The following is a 26665-nucleotide window of genomic DNA, read 5'->3' as shown; positions in this document are numbered from 1 at the left end:
ATACAGCACTTGGACTACACAGATTGTCTAGACTGAGTCAACCAAAGTTAACATAAAGTGGAGATGAAAAATTGATGTTTTACACTGAGATTAGCTCAGCAAAAGCAACCATGGGTAGAGAAATTAAGTCCCAGTAGAATGGATAGGTGCCTTCTCTCTCCTCTGCATTTACAGGGAGAGAACTCTCCCATGATAACTGTTTCACAATAAATACATAAAGAAAAGAAATGGTTTTCAATACAGCAAGAACTATTAATGCATTACTAACTCCGCACTGGTGACGCTCCTAAAACTCATGAAATTTTGGAAGCAAAATATGCAATAACACGGATTTTAAAAGCCCAAGTTCATTGAACGCAAATGCTGCTGTCAATGCAGCGAACGCAAATGCTAGTTAAGGCAAATTAATTCTTTAAAGCTGATGACATGAATAAGCATACATAATTTTATCTCTTACAGTCTCTGTAGTCAGGAGCCATGCACAAAGCCCAGGCAGACAACAGAAGCGGTGTAACCAATACCTCCCAGACTCTCCAGTAAAGACCAGGAAGTATTTGACCTGTACCCATCCAGTACCTGAGGAGCAGTGAGCAGGCAGTCAATACAGAAAGTACTGACTATACAGAGCCCCTACAAAATGAAAAGCATGGCACATGCGGCACAATTTCCAACACGGGAACATCGCACAAGAGTTGGAAAAAGCCCAGATGAATCCACAGATGACCACGCCACAGCCCCACCTGCTTCTGGGTTGCAGAGCAGCTGCGTTTACTATTTCCTCAAGAAGGTGAAGAACCCCCCTGGTTTCCCAGCTCTGAGGATACAAACCCCCCGCAAGTGCTGGGGACCCACAGGAGACCCTCGCTCAAGTGACCTCACTAGCCTTTTTCTGGAATATTACTATGTCTTCTCTAGCAAAGGTAGCTTAACCAGTGAGCCAAAAAATACTCCTAAGAACAATTTTTACCACACAATGGGATACGTACACACTAGCAAGTACTTAAAAATAATCCCTATTATACCCCATTGACAAAAACAGGCACCAGAGTCTGCATCTAAATGTCACTCTATCAACACTGTCAGCATATATTTTAAGAACAAAAAATCCATTTTTTAATCCATTTAAAACTCCATTTAATCTAAGTTTTCCAAATCCTATTGCCACCTCAGCTGTAAGAATCCACTTGTATTAAACGGAAAGCAAATAAAGTACATTCTTTGCTCCAAAGTGAGATTGCATTTCCCTTTCACATGTGGAAATTATCAAAAGTGGTTACATTCGTCAAAAATAGTTTCCCTAAGGAGACTGTGGCATCAGCTAAAATGGCAGTCCTCCAATTGTTTACAAGAACAAATGCCAATATTATCATTGAGAGGAGTACTGACATAACAAAAGGGTTGTAAGTGTTACTCTGATGGGAATAAATCTTACTTTGTACAGGAATAGAGTAATAAAAGAGCTTTACTTTCCACTATGTAATTCTTATAACTTTTTTTTTCTTACATTTAAATAGTATCGAAGAGAAAGAACTATATTGTACTGATATTAAAAAGACTCTAAAAGACGAAGGTGCCCTGTAATTAATAAACCTTTGTTTGACAAAGTACACATTCAGTGCTTAAAAGGCAAAACCATGTTATTTCTACCAAGATATGCTGGAACACCCTGACACATGCACAGATACTGACAAGGTGGAATTCGCTGCTCGCAGCAAGTTTCACACACACAAACTGACTTACTGTTTACTAGGGGATGGTATGAGGTAAGAAGCATGCATTTTTTAAGTTAATTACTCCCAAACTATTTTTCTACAAAAGCAAAAGTAAGGCACAAAGCCCTCAGGAGAAGTGTCGACTACGCCCGAGTAGCATTTGGTTTTCCAGGAGCTTATTTTCCATGCACCTTCTTACAGTTTATATTCTTCTAGTGCTTATTATTCACATTTTCAATGTTCTCTTTGTCCATACAGGACTGTAGGAAATGCCACCCTGAACCAGACAGGATCCTTCAGTCTCCATCACTCGGTGCAGCCAGGCACGACCAGAGTGCACCAGACCTACATTGTGAGGGTCCTTAAAGCACCCACTTCTTGGGCTGCCAGCCCTACAGCCAGAGGGGGGTGAAGCAGCACTGACGGGTTTTGAATGAGACTTTTTTTTTTTTTCTCAGTTGCTGATTGTCCCATTATTCCTAGCGCTAGGAGACAAAGCAAACAAAGAACAGTATTTCTCTTTGTTCTTTGATATTGTGACATTTCAACAGGGTAAATGGGAACTGTCAAATAGAGAGTTTGATATTGATGATGACGATGGACTGGATTAGCAGGAAAACGATTTGATTAATGACGAGCAAAAGGAGGATGGAATAATTAATGCCCAGAAACAAGATTTTATGGACAATGAATCACTTTAATTTTATACTTCTATCACACTACAAATTTGATCTAATATTCTTAGGTTTCAATGAGGCATTTGACTTTATATCTTTCATTTTGATTAATAAAATATAAAATGAATATGGTGCATATGCAGTAGATTTTAAATGATTAAATTGAGCAGCAATGCTTCTGATAGACTCCCATGGGGACTGATTCTCAGCCTTGCGCTCAACATTTTTATCAGTAACCTGGAGGAAGTCAAAACTATCTCTGATAAAAGTTCTCAGATGACAGCTGGGAAAGTGATGAACATCGAAGCAGGCAGGCAGATGCAGTCAAGTATCAGATCACACATCTGGAAATAAAGACTACAGACCAGTTTCATGGGATAACAGTGCCTGTGGAGGGGAACAATGATGAAGGGTTTTGCCTGCTGAGCAGATTGCAGCTTCCACAAGTAGGAGAAGCATTGTAGCTTCAGGAGATGTTAATCTTGCTTCTCTTGACTATACCAAAGTCTGCAGAGTAAACTTACTCTAAAAAAAAATAAATCTTTGAAGCAGAGGTGAGTAATCAGATCAGTAGGAACTCCTACAGGAGTTAATTCAACTCACATATGAGGAGATCAGCATTACAACAAAAAATTATATTACATCTGACACTGATGCCGATTTTCCTGATGAACCAGGAAAACCAGACCAGCTCTGGAGGCTGCAGTTCCAGAGGGACATCAGACTAGAAAGACTTCAAAGAGGACTCAAAAGAACGACAAAATATGTGGAAAAGATGCCTTTGACGGAACCATCTGAGAACTCAAAGCAAAAAGCAAGACTTGATCACAGTGTAGACATAGCTATGCGTGGAAAAGAGGTTTTGAAGCTCTTCAGCCTCGTATACAGAATGACTAGAAAATGAAGCGAGACACATTCAGTTTTAAAATTATATACATTTTGAAACACGATAGTAACACCTTTATTCACCAACAATTATGGCGAACTGCTCAGCCCCTGAAAAATTTTAATTAGGATGGCATAGTCTTGTAAAGGTTACCCAGAGCTGCCCCGATTGTACCAGCCACTAAAACAAAGAGAAATCTTACCACCCACCTTATGCAGAAGACAAATTTGACATCATGACTCCTTTGTGACCTAAATGCCTAGAAATCTCTAACCAATACATTTTTTTCCCCATATTCTGTACTCCTCCTTATGGCCAATCACTGCCCTACTTGCAATATTCTTTTGGATGTGAGATGCTGCAGGTGCTCAGGAACAATCCAGCCTGGTCCACAGGCTTTGTATATGCCTTCTCAGTAAAACATCAAGGTGTCTCAGACCTCTTGGTAGGTGACAAGCTGGTAAAATTACTTGTGAAAATAAGTCAATAATTTCATATTAATTGTGTGACAGGACTCCATAAGCTTTTTCTAGGTGTTTCATTAGCAAAAAAAAACAAAAAACAAAACCAAAAACAAACAAACAAACAAAAAAAAAACAAAAAAAAAGAGGTATGGAAAATAATGCTTTTTTTTAATAGCAGTAGAGCTAAAACAGCATCCCATAAAATGTCTGATCAACACTCCCACTTTTTGCCTAGCAAAAGACCACTGCCTGTAGCCAATTTAGAATCCAAGCTCCACTCCTCCAGTAAGTCAAATTTTTGGTTTTAAATAGCAATTAATTTTAGATACCAAACCTTGCATGGGGAAATATATTGATAAAATCAGCAGGTTGCAGATCAAAAAACATCTCTACTACTAACAAAGTAGTAGCAAAGTACAAGCAAAAGCTGGGAATTTCAAGTATGTTTATGGACTGCCAATCAAGGAGGGGCAGCATTTTCAAGTCTACTTTTATGTCAATATCTAATTCTGCATCTACACTCATTGCAAAAAAAACAAAAACAAAAACAAAACCAAAAAAACCCCAGGATTTGAGACTTCCAGAGTTGGTGGGCATCAATAGAATCAGACAACCCTACCTGAGCATACTGAACTGCTACAACAATCAAGCTGTACTGGTATTTAAATCATTCTGCCAAGATGTTTTACCACAAGGTCAGAGAAGCATTTTTAAAATTATAGTATCATGGAAGTACAGAGCAGAATACGCTATAACCAAAAATAATCAATTTTAAGGATTTCTGAAAACTACCCCTAAAAATTTCAGCTTAAAGATCTCACATCAAAGACATACTACCACAACAGAAAACTGTAAACATGCATTCCCTTTCTTAACTAGCCATGACCCTTATAAAATCCAATTTTTCGTCACTGATAAATTCATCGGCCAAGGCTACTCATCAAATTAAAAGAAAACACAAAGAAAGAACCAAGCAAGTCTGTAATGGTTGCTTTTAAATCAGCTTTTCAGAACTTCAGTGACGAACAAAATCATACAATCTAAGTCCTTTTATTATTTTCAAAACAAAGACCAACTATTTGGTAACAAACTGTTCCCAAGGATAAACTTCCATTCTTCAACTCCCTTCTGACCATTTTTGCATTGGTTGCCAACATATTTTGCTGGCCTCAGTTATGTCTTTGTTTAAGAAATACCACGGAAAACTAATACATCTTTGTTTCCTATTCCTTTGGCATCTGGTTTTGACATTTTAATTTCCATGCATTTAAATGTTTAGCCTTTCTTTTGACTTACTAAATCTGTCTCTTAGCATAGTGAGTTACACATATTTATGTAACAATCTTCTTGCATTATCCCAGCTAGCAACCATATAAGGTTTGATTTACAAAATCCATACCTCTCAAACACAGAGCAACAATTTATTTACAGACTTTTTACTTATTTTCAGCTAAAAACACTGCAGTGAGATCATCGTATTGCTGAACAGCAGAGGGATGCGGGATAGTTCTGCTGCTTTTTTATTACCTGGTATACAGATGGATTTTAATTTATATTGGCTTGCTTCAGGAATTTTTTATCACCACCCATCTGCATCAGCACTTAGCAAAGCACATGATCAGTAGGTAGGTATATCATGTACAAAGACTTTCCTAGAGAGCAACCAAAATCACTAGATTCAACATAGAGGCTTTTTTGTCATAATAAGGAAAACGCGCACACACAAAGGCAATTCAGGAGAATTTTTTTTTTAAAAAAGCTACTGCTTCTTCCCCAGCTGATGCATTAAACCTGATGATAACACCTGAACACTGGAGAACATGCCCAGAAAAATTACATTTCTTGTTGCCCATCTTGCATAGTTTTTCCTCTGATTTCTCCCATTGTATTCTTCCTATTCAAAGTCAGTAGGTATCAGCCTGGGTACTTCCCTTAAAAGACCAACACCGGTACATTGCTTACAGGTGATAAAATGATAGACAAGGTATTATAGATTGTTTAGCAATGTGTGGTGGAGAAAATGTGGAAACTGGCACTGTCTTCTAAGTCTGGATGTTTATTTCCTCCATGTTCAAACGTTCTTTCATTTTTCCTTCCTTCCTCCTCCTATGCTTCCAGGATCCAGAAAGGAATTTTCCCTGATTTAGCCTCAAGATCAAATAGAAATATTATGAGTGTTACATTTGCTATACACACTGTATATACCTCATACCTGAAAAAGTAACTGTTATGTAAATATTAATAACATAGTAACTTCTTTTCACCCAAAAGGGGCCCATAGCGGTTGTATCTTCAGACTTGCGTTTTCTGCAGTAACTCCTTTAAAAGGAAGAAGTCAAACTGAGTCACTTATAGCTCCTCTTGAGAGGCCCTTAAAAGCATCACCTGTGTTCAAAGATGCACTCCAGGCACCTATCAGCATCCTATCTCCATTTCAGACTTTAAGAGCATTACCGGCCTTTCTTCTTGTGACAATAATTATGAGATGCAGATGTTCCCTTTGTATAGTTCTGCATGTATGTAGGACTGCCACTAAAATTTCAGTTCAGAGCCTGGACTTTGCTTTCGTTTGCTTCTTTTTCAATTCCAAATGTTTTGTTATGGACCTTTTCAAATCAAAAACTATTGAAAGTTATGTTTAAGGAGAAAGAAGGGAAGGAAGACCCTGCTGGTTTTTTTTCATAGCATTGGTCCATTACTCTCTTGATAAACTCTAAGGATTCATTCGTGGCATCTAAAAATTTTTGCTGTGGATCGCTGTTTTGTGTGTATTTGGGTTTTAGGCAGGGCAGGAAGAGAGTAAGGGAGGTATTGCTAAGCAGCTTATGGGGGTGAGGGTATAGGCTTCACCAACATTGGAAAGAGAGAAAGTTCACAGCAGTTGCCTGTCTCCTGCTCAACTCCTCGTGGAGCTGCCAACCTAGCCTGAATGGAGAAGACAGGGTAAGAGCGATCACGGGCAAGACCATTAGCTGAAAAACAAGGATAAATCCTTTCTATCATATACATACGTGATCCAGCAATGACTACAGAAGCCTCAAACGCTCTGGTGACAGGGGCCACCAAATGAAGCTGTTTGAAGGGTGGATAAAGGATCATTTAGCCTAGCGTGAGCCCAAGCAGAACCCCACGGCCTCAGAGGAGGCTGCAGAGAAAGGGGATGCATCACCCAGGCCACAGCGGTGGATGTTCCTCCTTTCTGGTCCTTCATACAGCTGTGCTGTCACCTTCCCAAAGGCAGCCTCTGATCGAGCACCTCTCACTCAGGCAGGCACAGCGCTATCTGCCCGGCTCCGTCCCAATCTACTTCATCCGGAGGTTTTTTTCTATTCTTTTCTCTTTTTTGGTAGGAAAACTCCTGCGCACCTTCAACTCAAGGATACAAGTGTTATTTCCTGGAATTTTTTAAAACTAACTTCTAGATGTGTTTGCCTTTTCTTCATGAACCTGACCCTTAATTTCTGAGTCACAACCTCAGGCACAAAGACCAGCTCTGCCAACAGTACTGCAACTGCTTCAGCAGCAAACTGCTCTGTGTGAGATGTACAGGAACTGGTTTTCCTGTATCTTCTACTTCTCTAACTAAACACCCTCATCGGGAATGTTTTTCCATGGGGTGTTTTAGCAGAGAAATGCCCTAAATCCAAAGCCCACCACTGCTATCCCACCTTGCTAGTCGGAAGGCAGTGCCTTACGAGATCAGCAGTACAATGCAGAGTCGTTCAGTAAGTGCAGTAGTTCCTTCCTTGCACCCAGCAGAAGGGAGTTAAAACAGTACCTAACCACTTAAATGCTCTTTTTTTTTTTTTTTTTTTAATGAAATGTTGACATGTTTGGACATTGAAGCCTGAATTCAAACTTATGCAAATATCATCGGTATTTACTTCCGGAGAAACAACCATTCCCACATGACTAAGAAAAGGCCATAAACAGAAAATTACTCCCAGCCCCCTTCCTCTTGTTCATCAACCTGACCTCAAGCAAGTGTGAAACATTCCAGAAAGTAGTGCGGTGAAGATTAGGAGGATACAACGTTTCCAATACGCTACCGGATGACTGAACGTGACTGAAAATAAGATTGGAAAGTTCTTCTCTAACCATAGGTCTCCAACAGCCAGCCAGCATTGCTTACAGGCAAAACACGGGCACCCTTCAACCTCATCTGAGATACCAGCTGCTTCTCTTGATCTACAGAGAACCATTTCATCAAGGTGGTTTCAGTATGCATGAACTTAAAGCATTCTGTACCTATCAGAATGCTAAACTCAGATTATTTATTATCAGCTAATGCAGGGAGTAACTCAGATCCAGGAAAGCAGTGAAAGAAGGTAACTTGTGACCAGTGGATCGATGCCAAGCGTACCCATCAAATCCTCATCCTCCCAAAGCAGCATTGGTTTGCATGCTCCCGGTGGCCTAACCTTTCCACCCACACTGTAGATTCCTCTTTTGTTTTGAATAAAATGAGACTGAATTTGAACTTTTCGCTGTTCTTTCGCAGGGTAGCTGAGATACCTGCACATACTTTGGTCTGCTGAGATAATCAGACAGAACGTTAAAAGAGCAACGTGACCAACCTGAAACTATTGATTTCCTAAAATGCTGGACTGGTAGTTCTGGACAGCAGCCACAGCAGGTGTCGAGTGCCTTTGTCCTCACTAATTTCCTCAAGGTGGAGCTGGATCCAGGGATCATGCCCTGGTACGCTCGCAGCCCTCACCTCTGTGGCAGCTCCTTTGGCAATGCAAACACCACACCGACTGTACGCTTCCAGATGTGCCAGTTCTGGTGCTTTTTGTGGAATTTCAGGAGCTGAGAATCCAGCCCAGGCAGCTGCCATCCATCGACAGCCGTGGTCCATAGGAGGTGGGGCTGGCATTTTAGCAGCTGGCATGGAGCACTCTCCGAGTTGTTCAATCGAAGCTCCAGCTGCGAGAAGCAGCCACTGCACTGGAGGTGTCGTTATTGTTTTTGAAATTGTTGTTAATTAAGGTGAGATCTCACTGTGCTAGTGTTCAGCAGATGTAGGAAGAAACGGACCTTTCCCTGACAAGTTCATCACTCAAACAGGCTACACAAGCAAGCACAAAGGGCGACGGCATACATAAAAGGTACATTTTAACGTTTCTGAAGATTTTATTTCCCCAGCCCTGCCACTTGCAGCCCCTCTGATCAGTTGATTAAACTCATGGGCAACACAACTGCGAGCAATGCTCCTCTTCCTCCATTTTACTCAAACAATAGTGCCATGTGTATTTACCAGCCAACAGATCCGCTGAGACCAGATCAGCTTTCAAAGTTACACCCGTTTCAGAAACCGCCTCTTTCTTCTCCCCACCAAGGAAAATGATTGCCCAGGGTTCATGCTTCTGTTTCACCAGGGAGTTTCACCTGGCTGGAGCATGGTAGGAGTCAACCTAAAACCCCACGTGCCCTCATTTGTTTTCTGGCTCATTACTTTTGTCTTTCTTGACAGATATAGTCAGTTTAATTGAATTTTTGCACTCATTCTTCTATATTCCATCAGAAATCACAGTTCTGTACTTCTAACTAGAGTGGACAATGTAATTTTATTTTCCACCTGAATTCAGGCGGTCCTGGGGATGACATACTGAGGAAATTAATGATTAACTCTGCTCTGTCACTGAGCAGTTCTGTATGTAAGCAGCTAAAGAAGCATAAAATACTTCTGAAGTCAAAATTAAAGCTTCTCACCTGCTATTAGAAAGCTCATCACTCTGTACTCGATGTCAACAGTGTCTCAAGACACTGACAAGCACTGAGGTCTGGTTCTGAGCCCCTAACACAGAGATAACCCATCTCTCTGCTCCCACTGCCTGGTAGCCCAACGTCTCATCCTGTCAGCATCTCTTCTCGGGGAGATCTTTTCCCTTTGTCCTGAATTTTTATTGAGGTCAAAGGAAATTTTGTTACCCTAGCCATTTAAAATCGTCTCAGGGATCAGGAGACTTTTGAGTTGGCTTCTGAAGCACTAGCATCAGAGTACAACTTCTCTCTTTACCCTCCATGCCCTGAGTTCCCTGCTTCATCTTCACACACAGCAATGTCGTGTGTTGCACATAAACCCAACAGAAGAACCAAGCATTCATCTGTGAGCGTGTACAGACGGACGGACACAATTATCCCACAGATGCAAATATTCCCCAGCAGAGAAAACTGTAGTAAAAACGGTGCATGACAAATGCTATTCCCAGTGTTTAATGCATCAGGTAACGTCCCTTGGACTTCACGGCAGTAGACCTGCTCTATGAACCATATACATCACAGTCATACTCACAGAAAGCAGTAAAAGCACGTTTGCTTAACAGAAATCCAGAACTACACATAGACTGCTCTATGTAAACATACAGAAGTTAACCTTCTTAGACAAAATTAATATTCTTGATTGAAAATTTGGCTCTGCTAAGTGTTTTGCCCCTGACTTCATGGCAGACAGCATTTCATGCACTCCCTCTCGCTGAAAGGCAGAGCTTTTTCGGTTGATGGCCATCCAATTTCTGCACCTTAGCCATTGTTTACTGATAAACACTGCATAGGACTAATAAAGTTCTACCTGCAATTTCAGCTCAAAGCTATTAATTACAACAGATTACATTAATGTAACTACCCAGTTGTCTAAAATTGCCAGGCAATACCCATCAGTGACGGGATTTTCCACCATGGGTGCTATGCATACTGTTATTATGCACTTTGGCTTCTTGACACTGTTGTAGTTTCTCACCTCTTTTTTCCCAAGCTGTAGGCTATAGATACCTACAGATACATTTTTGAACTCTGTTGGATTTCTTCACTTAACAGTGAGATGAAAGGAGCAAACAGAATAATAACACTTTTCATTCTATTCCTGAATCTAGCAATCGAGTGTGAAGGGGTGCCTTGTTGCATTGTCAGAAATACCTCAGCCTTTAAAAAGCAGTTCCAAGAGGCTGGCTAGCTACAAGTGAAGGCACATTTCATAATTCAGACATGGCACGAAACTTCATATGAAATCCAGCCTGAACTGACAAGCACAGGTGAAAATTCAGGCATTAGCCTCTGATCACGGGTCAATTTATCTTACAGAGATAAATCAAACGGCAGTATTTACACGCTCAGAACAAGTCATGAAGTATGAGGCACTGTTCCACCAGCCTCCAACCTGCAAATGAGAAACCTTATTATATTATGGCCGTAAAACTGACATCCATCCTATACGATTACTGTACATTCACGTTAACAGCTTTGAAATGTGGATCCGCATCCATACTCTTTTCTTAAGCCCATGGGAGTAATCTAGCCGTACATCCATTTTAGCCTCTTCCAATTACTTCAGCACAGCCTTAGATTATATTTGGCACCTATATCTGGCACATACAATAACTACTAGCAACAGTAATCATTTCTGCATTGAGGTCACCAGCGTATCGACTGCTGTAGGAAGTGAGGAGTGCGCAGAATGCTGCCTGGCTCAAAAAGTCAAGGGAAATCGGAAGTCTCTAACCCCGACTATAACCCCAAAATTGTAGCTCTCAGCTACATTTGAGATGCTGTGCTGAGACCTGGGCAGTACCTGCCCCCTGCTCGCCCCTCCGTACCTGCCCCCTGCTCGCCCCTCCGTACCTGCCCCCTGCTCGCCCTTGCGTACCTGCCCTCGCCGCTCGGCGCCGGCCCCCTGCCCCCCCCCCCCCCCCCCCGCGCCTCACGCAGCCCCCCTCGCTCGACACGCTCCCCGGCTGGAACAAAAGCCTTCGCCCGCCCCTCTTGCCCCGCAAGGAACGAGCCCGATCCCCGCCGGCCCGTCCCACGGGAAAGCCGCTACGCGCGTTGGCCGCGGAGGGCAGGGAGGCAGGGGCCGCCGCGCAGGCTGCCTGCGGGGAAGGGCCCCGAGCCCCCGCGTCCCCCGCCGCAGAGCAGCCCCGGTGGCGGGAGCGGCGGGGCGAGGGCGCCGCAGACAATGAGGCAGAGCCGGGCTCTGCCCGCCGGCGGTGCCGCACGGCGCCGGCAGCCCGCCCGGTGCCGCTCCCGCCGCGGCGGCCCCGCTGCTATTGCAGCCGGTGAGGCAGCTCCGCGGGCGGCGGCAGCACCGCGCCGGGAAGCCCGAGCCTCCCCGCAGGGCGGTGACAGCGCGGCTCCGTGACGGGCACGGCTCCCGGTGTCGGGCGCGGCTCCCGGTGACGGCCGTGCTCCCGGTGACGGCCGGGCTCCCGGTGACGGCCGGGCTCCCGGTGTCGGGCACGGCTCCCGGTGTCGGGCACGGCTCCCGGTGTCGGGCGTGCTCCCGCCGCCCGCCCCCGCGCCCCCGCCGCGCTCCTTACCCGGCTCGGCCCGGGCGCTCGGCAGGACGGCGACGATCCCCCCCAGCAGCAGGACGGCGGCGGCCAGGCCCGCTCCGCCGCCCGCCGGCGGGGCGCAGCGCGGGGGCGCGGTGCCGGGCGCTCGGCCGGGCCCTACGGGGCGCGCCCCGCTCCGCCCGCCGCCCGCCGCCCGCCGCCACATCCCCGCGCCTCGCACGGCCCCGCCGCGGCTCAGCGGGCGGCGCTGCCCATCGCCGCGCCGGGCTCTAGAGCAGCGGCTGCGCGGGCAGGCGGCGGCGGCGGCGGAGGAGCGGGGGGCCCCGCATGCTGCCGGCGGCTCTGCCCGGGCGCCCGCCGCGGCCGCAGGACGGCGGTGCCGGTGCCCCTTAACGGCGGCGGCGGCGCGGCCCCTCCGGCTCCGGCGCGCAGAGCGCCGCGGAAGGGAGTTTCATCCACAAAGGGCTCGCGTCGCCGCCAGTCCCGGCCCCGCTCCCCGCCCTCCGAGCGCGGGGAGGCGGGGAGCGGAGGCGGCGCTGCCGGTGCCGCGGGGACCCCCTCCGCCGCCCCGCCGGGCGCCCGGCCCCCCGCGCCCGCCCGGCCCGCTCCGCTCCGCCCCGCCGGGGCCGCTGTCGAGCGCTCGCCGGGGCAGGGGGGCCGCGGGGGCGGGCAGGGCGCCGGGCAAACGGGCGGTGCGAGGGAGCCGCGGCCCTGCGTGCCCCGGGGGCCGCCGCCAGACCCCGGCCCGAGCCCCCCTCGGCCCCGGCTCCCCCTTCAGCTGTACAGCCACGCCCGCTGGCAGGGGTCCTGTGACCCGGCAAGATTCAAACTGCCCCCTGCTCAGCCTGGGGGCACCTGCTGCCAGCCGAGGTACCGCTGGCACGTTTGGGACGCCGCCAGCCGGCCCTGGCCAGCCGCGGGGCCAGCGGCAGCCCGAGCCCCCCCTCCGCAGCAGCTCGGGGGACGGCGAAGCTGGGGCGCCCGGGGGCTCGGCCGCAGGGCAGCCACCTCCTCGGCCTCCAGCGCGTAAACCTCCCTCGGCCACTCGCTGCTGGACCTCCCGGCTGAAAAGGGAGCTTCGAAGGACTGAGGTTTGCCTCTGCGCTGCGCAAAGGCACGCCAGGAGGCCAGCTGGCACAGCAAACTGTTACGGACACCCGAGGTGAGCCCCAGCAAGAGGCAGAAGCTGCCTCGGTCACGGCCAGAGCAAACAGCACGGCAATTCGTTCAGTGTTTTCCGTGCTTAGTTTTGCCAGCAGAGGTAACGTCAGTTCTTTATTCTAATACCAGCTCTGGCACTGCTTCCTTGGGCTCTTCCACTCCCCAGACCGTGTGTGCGAGCACCAGCGCCGGCGGGAGCAGCACAGCGAAGGTGGGCTGGGGGCAGAGCGTGCTCCGGGCCCCCGAGAGCCCACCGTGAGCGGGTGCAGCACCGCCTACATAGGGGAAAGCTGCCCCGGCCTCCCGGCAGCTCCAGCACAAAAGAAGAAGTCATCTCCCTGATCAATTCCCAACAGCCAGGTTTGAGGCAGAGCAAGCCCCCGCCTGGGCTGGCAACGGCCCCCCAGCCTCTGCCCGGCTGCCCCCTGCAACCCACCAGCCTGGCGACCCACGGACACACGTTGATCCGAGCGGCTCAGCACGCCCCACGTGGCACCAGCACCGTTACTCAGCCACTAACACAGCCCATTGGTGTCATTTTACTAACTTTTCCCTCAAATAGCTAATTCATTCTATGCAAAATTAGTTTCCGCGTGATAACTGCTAATGATCATCCACAGAGAAAAGATGGCAGTTGTATGATTATTGTAGTAACACGGACAGCTTACTCATCACGCCGGATTACTTGGGGCCAACACACTTGGTGCAGGGCCCTCTGGTGGCACCTCTCGTTACCTTTAGGGAGCCCAGCATATGACTCATTTCTCATATTTTTCTAAGTTTTGTCGTAACACAATCTTTGTCATAGATCCATCAGTAAGTGAATTTTGACAGCGATTTTTCCCGATCTAGCCTTAACCATCACAGTCCTCTCTTGATTTTCCATTATACAGCATATATGTGCATGTGTGAATGTATTATGTATAAAATACCATTTTTTTTCTTAGCTGATGGGGTTGTTATTTCAAAGGATTTTAAAAATGCATGTTTTCCAGAATGATGATGGATAGGATCTTGTACGGCGAGTGAAAAATCACTGAAGTTTTACCAAGTAACTGCAGTTAACTACTTCCTAAACTTACTTTTCCCAATCCTATTTGTTTTCCCTGTCCAGAAAGGTAATTTCAGACTCAGGGAGGGGGAGGGGGGGGCACCTGTGCATCCATACTTGGTGCTGAGATTTGCTTTCCTACATACGTGTTCTCCTACAGCACGCACATGCCCCGTATATATCACTATCGGGTGCTGGTGTTGCAAGCAGCCCACATACGTTGCCCCTGCATTCCTTCCCGGGGCACAGGGAGGTCAAGCGTATGTACTTCCAACCCAGTTTCCTCTCAGCTATAGAATCCTTAATGCTAGAAGGTAGCCCGTGCTGTAGGAAGGTCTCATTATGGATAGAGAATCAAGACGCTCCATGCCAGCGAAGATCTGCACTGGCTGGCCGAGACACATCGAATGCTGCTCCCCAGGACCGGCATGTCTCCTGCTGGGGAAGAGCGTAACCCCGCCGTGCTCTGTAACCATAAACCCTGCACACCCCCGCCAGAATCATGTTTGCATGGACTCTCCTACTATGTCCAAAGCACTAAATTGACATCATCTGCATGACCTTGGCTGGAATGAGTGAAACCTACATCCAAAATTGCCTTGCTTGCAGCAACTTCTCCGTGAGGCTGGTGGCAGGCCATGGTCTCCCTTTGCAACAGAAGGGTTGGCATTTTTGATGTTGATGAATAAACAGGCCAAGTTTATGAACATCTCACTCCGCAAATACAACTGCTGAATGGAGCCCAGTCTCCAGGCTCCTCTACCAAGAGGGTGCAGATGCTCCTAACCTGGTACTTCAGGGTTTTTACAGGGAAGAACCCATTCAAATGTGTATTTCAGCCTCTCAGCATGAAGCTCTAACAAAGAGCCGTCCGTGCTGTTCCCCAACACAGGGGCAGCTAGAACCACCCCAGTCTGCTTAGAGCACATACCCGCCTCTCCTGAGAGATAAAATGCACCTTCTTACAGGTGAAAGGCAGGAAGATTTAATTACCGTCAATCACCGTCAAACCTTATTTATGTTTTCATAGGCCTTCCCCCACAGCAGGGCATCAGACGGCCCGTTTCAGTCCCCATGCCATTCAGTGTGGGAAGAGGCAGGAGGGGCTACAGCATTTCTCTGACACCCCCAGCGTGCTGCACCACACGAGACGTGCGTGCTGAACATTATAGGCCTATAGAGAAGTTACAGCCCTTCATGCAGGGACCTGCAGTATCTCACAACCCCACCACAACTCCGACTCACATGGATTCCTGCCCCCATTCACTGCAGGAGCAGGAGTCACGGGATGCATGAGCTGCAGCGATTAATGTGAATCTACCATGATGCTCAGGGCTGTACCGCTTTGTGAGTGATGGCAAACAGTAGCTTCTCTGTTGCCACCCAGAGACCGATCATCTCTCCAGCTGAAAAGCTAAACTAATTCACTGAGGAAACATAGCATCATCCCGAACCTGTTCGTCCCGCTACAGATCTGTAGCACGCGACAGCCCCATTGATCCGACAGCTTTTCTTTGAATGAATCTATCACAGCCGCAGTATCAATTTGTCCCTTGCATCTAGTGACAGGGGAAATACCGAATTTTAAACCAGTGTTAGTCTTCCGAAAGACAGCTGAGACGAAGATGGCTTACCCATAACTGTTTGTCGTAGTCCTACCCTTCCACAGAACAGGAAAGCGCAGAGGGGACAGTCAGACAGTGTTACTAATAGAAAGCAAGAACGGAAAGGACTTCAGGCAGCACAGTCCCTCTGAGAGGCTCAGCCTGCCTTTCCTTGTCAGATGTTGCCAGAAGTGGGAGTGTAAAATACACCAAGGCAGTGGCCCCGTTTGCTATGGGATATAGATACCAACGTCAGCATGCATTTAAAAGTCAACAATATCTGAGTCTAACAGCAAAGAACGAAAAGCAAGCTTAGCAACAGAGCAATAGAGGTGTCTGTAGCATTTGGACAGATGTTTTTTCATGTCGCCTCAGGTATAGCACTGTAGAAACAGCTTTGCAGACAGCACAGCCAACCTGCATTGAAGAGCGGGCAGCCGTGAAAGGTCAGTGACAGCAGCACCTCGTACTTAGCAAAGTAAAGCTTTCTGTCCATTCTGAAATATTTTGGTATCAAAAAATCTCTTGCACTGTCATTTCAGTCTCTTATATTTATGACCTGCGGCAGCACGAGCCCCCTCCTGCTGCCCAAGCAACAGTTGCCAGAGGCTCCATACGAACCTCAGCATTAGCAACACATCTGCTGGTATCTGGGCCAGATAACCTTTTCCTAAGGTTGTAAAAGTGGGACATCCAGACCAAAGAACCTTCAAGGTTTGGCTGCACCAAAGGCAGAATCTCAAGATCCTCCTAAAGAAGCCTTGAAAGTTAAAAAAACCATAAAATTTCAGAAAGAGCAGCTTTCAAACGATCCTATCAGAATTTTAGAGCACTCCCTGAATATCTTCATCATGTTTGCCTTAACCCAGCCTTGATGTAACACAGCCAAAAAAATGAAAGCCACCAGAAGTCATCTGCTGCAATATATATTTTAATTCAAAGTGAATCTTGACAGTAATACACCATAAATTCTTATTTTGACACTCACCAAAATAGTCACCTGGAAAACCCGCTTTTTGTGACAAAGTACAGAAGGCTTGGTCACATTTAAATCACTGAGAACTAGAAAGAAATACTATCGCAAACTGTAAGAGACATTACATCCATAAAAAATTTTCCCAGTCCTCATATTGTAATATTGCACAGTGCAATTGCTACATGGCGAACTAGTGTAGCATAGAAATCCAAAGCAAAAAAAAAAAGCCACAAGTCTACGAATTGTTAAACAGTAACAGTTCAAACTTATTAATCAAGTCTCTATCACTGGGTATTTCTAGAACAAGTCTTCCTACAGCTTGCAGTGTGATTTAACTTTTACTTAACACAAACCAAGTTCATTAGCAGTAAAACCAGAAAATTTAAAAATTAAAACCAAAAAAGTTAATACAGTAGCATATTTGACCAATAAAACACCCTGAAGTAAAGTTAAAAACTGAACACAAGAAAACTCATATAAAATCTTGCAAATTAAAGTAATATGCAGATATGCAATTCCATAGTCATGCAGTGTTTTATTTAAAAAAGGCATTAAAACGGTAACGTCTATAAATGCTTCTCAGAGGATGACTTTTTTCACAGAAAAGGCCCTCGCCCTGAAAGCTTTTTATTCTGCAGATGGGCCCCGGACACTTGCGGCGGCAAGAGTCCGTTCTCTCAGAGTGTATTGCAGGAGGGGGGGGAAAAAGTCACCTGGTATATTGAATTTAAGCTGTGGCAGGATCCCAAATACTCTGTGCTTTGAAATGCAGACATTTCTAAAGTTACAATACATAGAAAGAGCAGCAGATCTAACTTGGGGTGCACTTACAGCAACTTTTTCCTGCATACAATAGGACACTGTTGTGATATACAGATAATTGTGTCAATTTAACAAGCACGTTAGCTTAAAACCTTAAGCACAGTAAAAAGAAAGTACAGTAAATACATTAGACCTATGAAGATCCCCCTGGCCCCAGAAAAAAAATGCAGTATTTTTCTTTTGTTATCACAATACAAAATTCATTTACTCCACTTGCATCGGTGATTCTTGGTGTGTCCATTGCCTGCAATGGCGTGAGCACCAAAAAAACATCGCTTCCCAACGCAAGGGGGTGAACAGAAAACTATCTGCTGGACCATATAGCACAAGTCTGAAGTGGTCAGGTGGATATCCAATTTGAGCATTTTCTTGACTCCCCTTATTTAGACTCTATATATGTCTTGTGATAAGATTTCAAATTCATCAGGATACTCCTAGTTGCTAATGTATACTTTATATACACACACTTGTACAAAATGCATAGAGTTAATTACTAAAAACACTGAAACTTTTGGGAAAAGTTAGGTTTCTTAATTTTCAGTGTGAATAAAAATGTACTGCTGGTATTTTTATTATTTTTTATGATCTAATACTGTTGTATTTTAGTTATTACTTAAAAAATAAATCAAATGTAGGCACATTTATTTCATTCAGACATTCATTAAATAAAACACTGCTTGTGTTAGTGGAGTAAAGAAAAAGATTACCAGTTATTAGCTTATTGACAGAGTTCAACTCAAATGCTTTGCGCTCTTATTCCAGTCAACATTGCAAGGATTGTATTCCAGATTTTGTTTTAAAAAAAGTTAAGTCAAGCCTGCAAGATGCAGCTTAAGTGTCTACACAATGCCAATATGAAAACATAAAAAAATTAAGTTACATCAATACATCCACTTATATGCAGTGATGAGCTCAAAGTTAATGGAGATAAAATACTGATGCAAATAACACACCCCAAAAAAACATATGCAATCATCTTCCATCATTTACAGTATAGTAGTTACGACACTTCAAACATGAAAACAAATTAAAAAAAAAAGAAAACAACAAACAAACCCAAAACCCGGCTTCTATTTCATGTAATTAGACTTGTACAGAAATTAGAAGGCTAAGAAAGAACTAGTTAATCACCTAATTTCACAGCTATCTGAAGTGGCAATCATTATATAGCAGCTTATCTATGATACATTCAAGATAAATGATACGATTTATTACTTGCCCATAAGCTAAAACACAGCCTCAGCTTAATACCTTCTGTAAATCCCATCTCTACACTACAGTATACTTGAGGTCTATGAAAAAGTAGCTACCTTTTATAGGAAATGGATGATTAAGTCTTTGGTGCTGCAAAAGCAACTTCATTTGAACAAAACAAAAAACGAAAAGACACGCTTCCTAAGGAAAAAAAAAATGCAAAAAGCATGTAATTTACGTCCCTGACGGAATGTATTAAATAAACAAACACCCGCAACAGGCTAAAACAAATACTATAATGTAAAAAGACTAAAATCTCTCCCATGCATAAATGAAAGATTGCACACAAAGAACTCACATCTTTTCAAGCTTCAATAGTAAATATTCTGCTACTAGTTATTAAATACTGCATGGTTTGCTCAAGCTAAGATGAAACCACATCATGGATCAATGAGCACTTGGCTTTTTCTTTCATTAGCTAATCAGTCATGCCTATCGCACCTCTAAACATTTTATTATTTCCAATTAGACAAGCACTTTTAAAATAAAACTACTTAGGTTGTATTGCAGTTCAATTTACCAGTATGAAATACCGTGTTGTGTGTCACTACTCAATAGCTACTGAATCAACTCTTCTTAAACACTGCTAAAGTCTTGTCTTGAAGCTAGACCGTTCTGGGGGAAAAATAAGACAGCAAAATTCGGCTACAGCAAAACATGCTGCCCTCTCGATAAGGAAAACACACCCAATACTAAAATCATACCACACAAAACCCAAAATGAGTATTACACTATCAAAAAATCAGCAGATCTGAATTTTAAGTGCTGCAGTCCTCAACATTTATATATAAGTAATAACATTAACAACCTCAAATATTTAAGGCACTATGTGTGGGAACAGTTTACAATGCAGCTGAGATTATTAGGACAACAACATTTAAGAGCAATGTTTAGGCTTTTTTTTTTTTTTCCCATGCAAAAGACACATGCAATGTGAAGAACAACAGCTCAACTTTTAGATAAGTGACTCAACATTTAAACACCAAGATACGCAATACAAACAAGTTACTTCCACACTGTACTGCTGACACATGTGCATCTGTTGCTCTAGTTCTGTACACTGAATGGCTTCCCAAATGTAGACGTGTCTTGCACTAGTTAGAAGGCAATTTTATAAAAAATAGCAGGAGCAAAACCAGATTTCTGCTCCCATAAGTCACCTGTCTAAAGTTACTATATAAGAAGATAACATGACCAAAGACAAGTTATACCAAATGTGCAAAACACATTAAAAGTGAGTTTTTTTAAAGCTCAGAGTTGTTTAAATTGCACCCAAGTCTACATGATTCAAAAAAATAATTTTCCTGTTGTGCCATGGCTAATATTTAATAAATACCATGTTTCTTCTTAAATCAAACTTCTGTATCATTGAGCTTCCTCAATATACCGTGTTTGAGTTCTCACATGAATGGATACTGGCTGAGTTTTGTTGGACTCAATGGAAATCCTGTGAAAGCAGGAGATGCTGCAATGTACGAATGCGGTGGAAAAATTGGTTTGTACTGAGTCTGATGAATGGTTGGGGAAGGTAAGAGACGGGGATTTATGCCAACTGGAACTTGGTGTACTATACCACTGGGATGAGAGAGATTGTACGTTGGGTGTTGTAACAATGGTCTTGAGGTACACGGCGAGGCAAGGAGGTGGGCAACAGGTGCAGCAGTACTAAGGGGTGCCGGCGACGGGTACGGAAGAATAGCAGGCTGTCCTCCGAGGTGGGTGCTTCCAGAGAGATGCGCGTGCACGGTAGTGTGATTGGGACTTCCTTGCGGAAGGGAGAAAGCGTGACCAGCAACGCTGGCTGGGATGTAAGCCTGCTGCCTCCGATGAGCATAGTTTCCATTCCACTCCTGCGGGCCAGATCCAAAGTGCTGAACCTGTCCACACATAGAAACAGGCAGGTCTTAATATTTCCGAGTATAAAAAAAAAAAAAAAGTTTGAAAAATGGAATAATGCACTAAAACTAGTCAACTTAAAAATCGAGAGAAATATAGAGACAGGAATAATTAAATGCTTAAACAAAAAAAATAATAGTAGCTATTTAGATAGTAGCACAGACAGGAAATCTGACAATAAGAGATGGTAAACAGAACACAAGTTATTTTAATGCTCTTGCAAAAAAAATTAAAAAAAAGAAAAAAGATAAAATGCCATGCTGGGCTGTTTTAACAGAAATACCATGTATCACATGAGCAAGGTGCTTATTCCACTCTACTCAGCACTGGCTTGGCATCAATTGGAAGTGCTGCATTCAGTTTGGGCACCATAATGAGGCACAAAGAGGACAAATAGGAGAGAAATTTTAGAGGAGAGCAGAAAAAATAATAAACGGATTGAAAATATCTGAGACAACTAGGCAAACAGAAGTCTAGGGCTATGATCACAGGAAGATGTGGCAATCGTTAACAGTTATAAAGAGAAGGACTAAAAATCAATTACTCCTGTTAAATGAGGCAGACTACAAACTACATAGGGCATCTACCAAAGAAGGAAGGATCAGCATAAATTTTTGTAATGAAAACAACGTTCTACACTTTCTGCCAAGAGGCTGAGGAGCTGCAGTCATTGAAGAGATTAAAAATTAATACTATGCTGATCATATTAAGGTTTGATTAGAATTAATTAAAGCAGTCCTTCTGCATAATTGTGCGGAAGGGGAGACTGTGTCACCCACCCAAATGTTTCTTTCAACATAAACTATTCAAGTCATTAATGGTAAATCCTCTTATCTACACAAAGCATGCTTGGCATTTAAGTATTTAACTTTAAATTTAATATTTGCAGTTACTCTGCAAGACTTACACAAACAGGTACTGCTCTTAGATTAAATATACCTCCAAGTATCTAACCAAAAGCTCGACGCAGCTACAGCTCTAAATTAATTAATTAAAAGGGGCTTAAACTTGATGTCATATGTCAACTTCAGTTCTCAGCCACAGCAGACACATTTACTGTGTTGTTGGGTAACAATAAAAGTAGCTTTTAAATCAGTTTTGGGTATCTGCCAACACTGTGTTGAACTACCATCACAACCTCTTCCCCCCGCAGCTTCACTACCTGGCAGCAAAGGTAAGAAACAGTTGGGCTGGCTAAGCTCTACCTCATCCTTGGATACTCCAATTCCAAGCATTTTCATGCACACTGCTAACAGAACAAGGCTGAAATATAGCTATATTTTTTAACCGCACACGACGAGAACTTTAGCATCGGGATGCAGGGAAAAAAAATTGCTAATGTATTTTTCATTTTGTTTCCTGCTTTGATTTTGTGTAGGCACTGATAATTTCCCCAGTGAGGCTTTTCTATCGTTTTTAAAACTAAAGTCAGCTGCTTTAAGAAAATGACCGAAAGTGAAAGATACTTATGACTTGCCCAGTAAGTTGAAATCCATTTTTCAAGATTTGAACACTTCTGTAATCAAGCTGCTGAAAACCTGCAGTTGCCATTGACAGCAATTGAAATTGTGAGCATTCAGCATGTTTGGAACCTCAAGACAGAAAAATACTACTTAGATGTGAGTAAGTACACATACCTGACTGAAGTTTATATGTTGCTGATGGAATGCTGATGTCAGTTTTTGCTGACGGTTTCCTACAATAGAAGACTGGTTTATTCTTCCCAGGACAGACCGGCCCTTTTTCAGTGGCTGGCACGCAGCATCTTCCAAGATATAAATGAACAATGTTATGTTTTTGTTGTCACTGTTCTCTTCTAACAGAAGTTAGACAGAGTTTCATTTGCTTCAGCATACAGGAAGAAATAATCAAATAATCCACTAATTAAAGTCAAAAGATACCAAAATTTAGAAGCATTTATTACAGATGAGCAGTTATACAAGTAGGTCGAAATCTTCATATGCATGGCTATTGAATAAATATTCAAATTCCTATTCTTATCTGATGGTATAGAAAGAAAAAATCCACCTGAACTTACCTGTATTCACCATCTGTTCATCGAGATGTAACCTGTTTTCAAGCCTCATTGGTGGTACCACTACAGTGCAAACAGCTGATTTGGCTTCAGGATTAACGGATGCTCTTGTTTCCTTATTTTTATTGGTATTAGCTACGAAGCTATTTTCCACAAATGGGCTGTCGTGTCCTGAAGAGTCCGAGGCTGGGGAACCATCCACTGTATCGCATCCACTTTCCTGTTCATCATCTGACATACTATCAAAAAAATAGAAAGTATTTACATGGAAACACATACATTTTCACAAAACAGATGCGTTTTATTAGATTACCTCACAAAATTTATGGAAGTGAAGCTACTCAAAGGTGGATTAAAATGTTACATTTTAATTGTACGAAGACAGACATTTGGATGGCAGGTCAATATTTGAACTCATTCTATCCATAAATTGCAAGGCTCAGAGCAAGGAGATAACTTCTACATAAAGACTTAGATGTGTAACCCGACTTGCACCCACTTTGTGATTACTTTTTAAATAATCTTGTACTTACAAGCCACCCAAAATTTAGATTATTCGGTCAAATAAAAGGTTATTTTGTTTCTTCCTGAATCAAAACATAAAAGGTCTCTTGATGGTTACTATGCTAGGAAATGAGAACATACCAATCTAATTTCCTTCTAGACATCAGCCACATCCCACAGTCGGCAAAAAGCCATCCCTGGGGCCTGGGAAAGTCAGGATGGGATAGAGCGTGCTGAGGAAGCAGCCTGCACAGCCGCAGGAGCTCCCTCTCATCCTCCTATCAACCACCAGCAGCTACACTAGACCTTATCTACTGAAAAACTGGGTCTCTCTGAAGCTGCTCCAGAGAGCACTGCCTGCACGTGACCGACAGACTTTTTTTTAATTTTTTTTTTTACAGCTGTAGATTAAAGAGACAAATGCAACCCTCTGTTTACACAGCAGCTATTTTGGCATTTGTGCTCTGTGAAATCCAAGTGGTGCAAACTCATTTATTCAACCACTGCTTTCACCAAAGCAGCTGGAAGGGAGCAGTGGAGAAACCAGCTCATCATCATCATAATAATAGCCTTTGCTAACATTTATTGAAGCTCCATGCTCATATCCGAAGAAGAAAAGGCTGAGAAGATGGTAAATGCTGCCAGAAGCAAGACCAGAGTTCAATCAGTGGAACCAAAACCGAATTAACTTTTAGGCAGCAAATAGTAAACAACCTGGGAAACTCATCTACAATGAGGTATACAGCCAGCAAATACATTCATCTCATTTACGTATTCACTGTTACACAAGCAAAAGGTACATCACAGACACATCGCTAATAACAAAAAAGAAATTTAACTAGTCCTCTAACAGGGACTGTGCCAGGTATGGATTATATAGATGGCTTGATGCATCCTTCACTGAACGGACCTAAAATGAATGGTATGGGGGTGATGAATAATTAAGTGTAGATGCCACCAAAGTTCCCAGTTAGGGAGGATGGACATGAGAATTAAGAATTTCTATCAGCTAGAAAAACATGAAAACCCCAGTTTATATCAAAACCTGGTGGAATACACATTCAACACATGCAAGAAACGGCAGTGAATTCACTAACCCCTAAACATATGGTTAAGTCCTTTGGTGATTTTATAGCTAATGTAACATGTCCTTATAGCATGGTAAATAAATTAAGACAATACAAATAAAACCATTTATAACATCCATATTTTTATGAAAAGTACTTTGACACTACAAGGACCAGCACAAAAACCTGAAGTCTCAGTCAAGAGAGCTAGGTAATTCTGAATAGTTTATTAAGTAACAAACAGTGATAACTGTGCCAGCAACTGAGCAATTAATTGTATTTCTATATTCTTAACTTTTGATTCAAGTTACTAATTGTGCGACAATGTAAGTTAAATGCTAGTGAAACCTGAATCTGACGTGCTCCTCTGCTATCGACATAAAGTTGACTCACAGAGGGGAACTGTATTACAGGTCAGTTCCTTGCAATTCAGTGAAAACACTAAAATCAAGCAGTCTTTATAAAAACTTGTCTGAAGTTTTGAATGTTCTGATATTAAATAAAAGCATAAGCAGGACTGACAGTGTTAACTATCAACTGGTAAGAATACCTGATGCCTCCCAGTATAAAACATGTCTTGTTACCTAAATCTTTACTAAAATTTACCCATTTGAATTCAAATTCTTCAAATGCGTCTAGTTATTTTCTTGTTTTACTGTTAGAAGTGACAAACACTTGAAAACAGGATGAGGGAAATCTACCTGGTTTGGTCCATCTCTATAACTCCAGCAACTTTTTATTTTAATATCGTCAAAGTCTCAGAAATGGCAGAAATTTGTCTGGGATTATCTTCCACATCAAGTTAATCTCAAAAAAATGAAAAGTCTATCCATGTGCTACATGACTGTACTTCTGCTATTGGATCTAGCAGTTGTGTCTGCAGAATGAGTTGAATCAGTTTAGTAACTTAATAGAAAACTAATCCACCCAAAAAAAACATGTGGCTGGATTAAGCATAACACCAAGCTGCATCTTGAGTAAACAAAACTTTTCCTCTTGTCCTAGCACTCACCGTATGATACACGTCTTGTCCTTAACAATACACCTTCCCAGCCCTGGACAGCACAAAGAATAACAACGCACCCCACCTTTCAGTGTATTCAGTGTCCAGTGCCGCAGAGATTTGGTCACTAAAGATTTCAGGCCCTACAGGATACCAAATGGATGTCAAAGCTGTTCATGCACAAGTTTTTGGGGTGGTTTTTGGTTTTGGTTGGGTTTGTTGGTTTGGGGTTTTTTTTGTTGGGTTTTTTTTTTTATAGAAAAAGGATTGTGTTTATATTAACAAAATAATTTATATAGATAAATTATCCATTAAAAGTATCATTAAATCAGGCTGCCCAAAATTTAAAGCATATAAAACTGCCTGCACAGACCAGCAGTTCCATTGCCTTGTCAATACATGTTGTGATGGAATCTTTAATTACTTGAAACGAACCTTTTTTTTTTTTTTCATCAAGACTTCAAATTTTACTCATTTTGCACAACAAAACTGCTCTGAGTTTGAATCACCGTCTTCTATATAGAAAGCTATTCTACAGAAAATAGGAAGTGAACTGTAGAATAAAAATGAAAGAATTGGTCAAGCCTATGGCAGCTTCAGGTTGCTTGAAAAAAAACTAACTGCATCCCTAGGTCACAAAATTTCTATGGGATATTGGGTAAATCATATTAAACCAAACTTCTCACCAATACCAGCAACCACATATCTCAAATATTTCTTGGTTCAGGAACTCATATCCAGGAACCTGATTTGTAGAAGTGCCACAAGTAGCTACAATTAAAATTTCAACATATTAGCACCAGAAGGGCAGGGACTGAAATAAGAGGAAAAGCCATCGGCAGGTGTCCCAGCCAGAACATCCCAAGCCAGTGGGAAATTCTGACTGTGTCACAGGTCTGTATTTGATGGCGACACACAGAAGTTCTCAGGTACTGCAGAAAAAAAATGCCATAAAACAGTTCAGCTTTACGTTGAATATTTTTGTAAGAGTGAATTTTGACTAATGTGCAAAAATGAAGGCTTAAGCTACACAGCAAGCAGCGAAGATTAAAATATTTAAAAGCTGCTCATACGAACAGTGTTCACATAAGTGAGGCTTATGTTTGATAGAAGAAAAAAAGGCATCAATGTCATTAAAGTTTACAACACAAGACACACAATGGGAGAACAAGAGGGTGCAAAAATTAATCTGGTAACTTTCTGTCACATCCTACTGTGGCTTGCTTGATTTTACAGCCTTGGAAGATTTTTGTTTGAAAGTT

The 26665-nt window shown here is 43.2% G+C and overlaps 2 protein-coding genes across 5 annotated transcripts in view; both read right to left on the bottom strand.

Annotated features, from left to right (window-relative positions):
• KIAA1549L (KIAA1549 like) overlaps positions 1-12208 on the bottom strand; it is a 137224-nt gene extending 125016 nt beyond the window's left edge. Inside the window, exon 1 of the mRNA XM_056355000.1 lies at positions 12055-12208. The gene's annotated coding sequence lies outside the window, so the exon portion shown is untranslated. The remainder of the gene's footprint in view (positions 1-12054) is intronic.
• A 4551-nt stretch (positions 12209-16759) lies between these two features.
• Positions 16760-26665, bottom strand: part of HIPK3 (homeodomain interacting protein kinase 3) — a 113677-nt gene continuing 103771 nt past the window's right edge. For all 4 annotated transcript variants that reach the window (XM_056353327.1, XM_056353324.1, XM_056353326.1 and 1 more), the window contains exons 14-16: positions 22833-23068; positions 22432-22559; positions 16760-20775 (exon numbers count right to left, since the gene is read on the bottom strand). In XM_056353327.1, coding sequence (XP_056209302.1) covers positions 20299-20775; positions 22432-22559; positions 22833-23068 — 841 coding nt within the window. In that variant the 3' untranslated portion in view covers positions 16760-20298. The remainder of the gene's footprint in view (positions 20776-22431; positions 22560-22832; positions 23069-26665) is intronic.

The sequence above is a fragment of the Falco biarmicus genome, chromosome 10 (genome assembly GCF_023638135.1).
Source record: "Falco biarmicus isolate bFalBia1 chromosome 10, bFalBia1.pri, whole genome shotgun sequence".
In the NCBI taxonomy this organism is placed as follows: domain Eukaryota; kingdom Metazoa; phylum Chordata; class Aves; order Falconiformes; family Falconidae; genus Falco; species Falco biarmicus.
The sequence above is the reverse complement of the archived record's forward strand: the minus strand, read 5'-3'. Positions and strand labels throughout refer to the sequence as shown.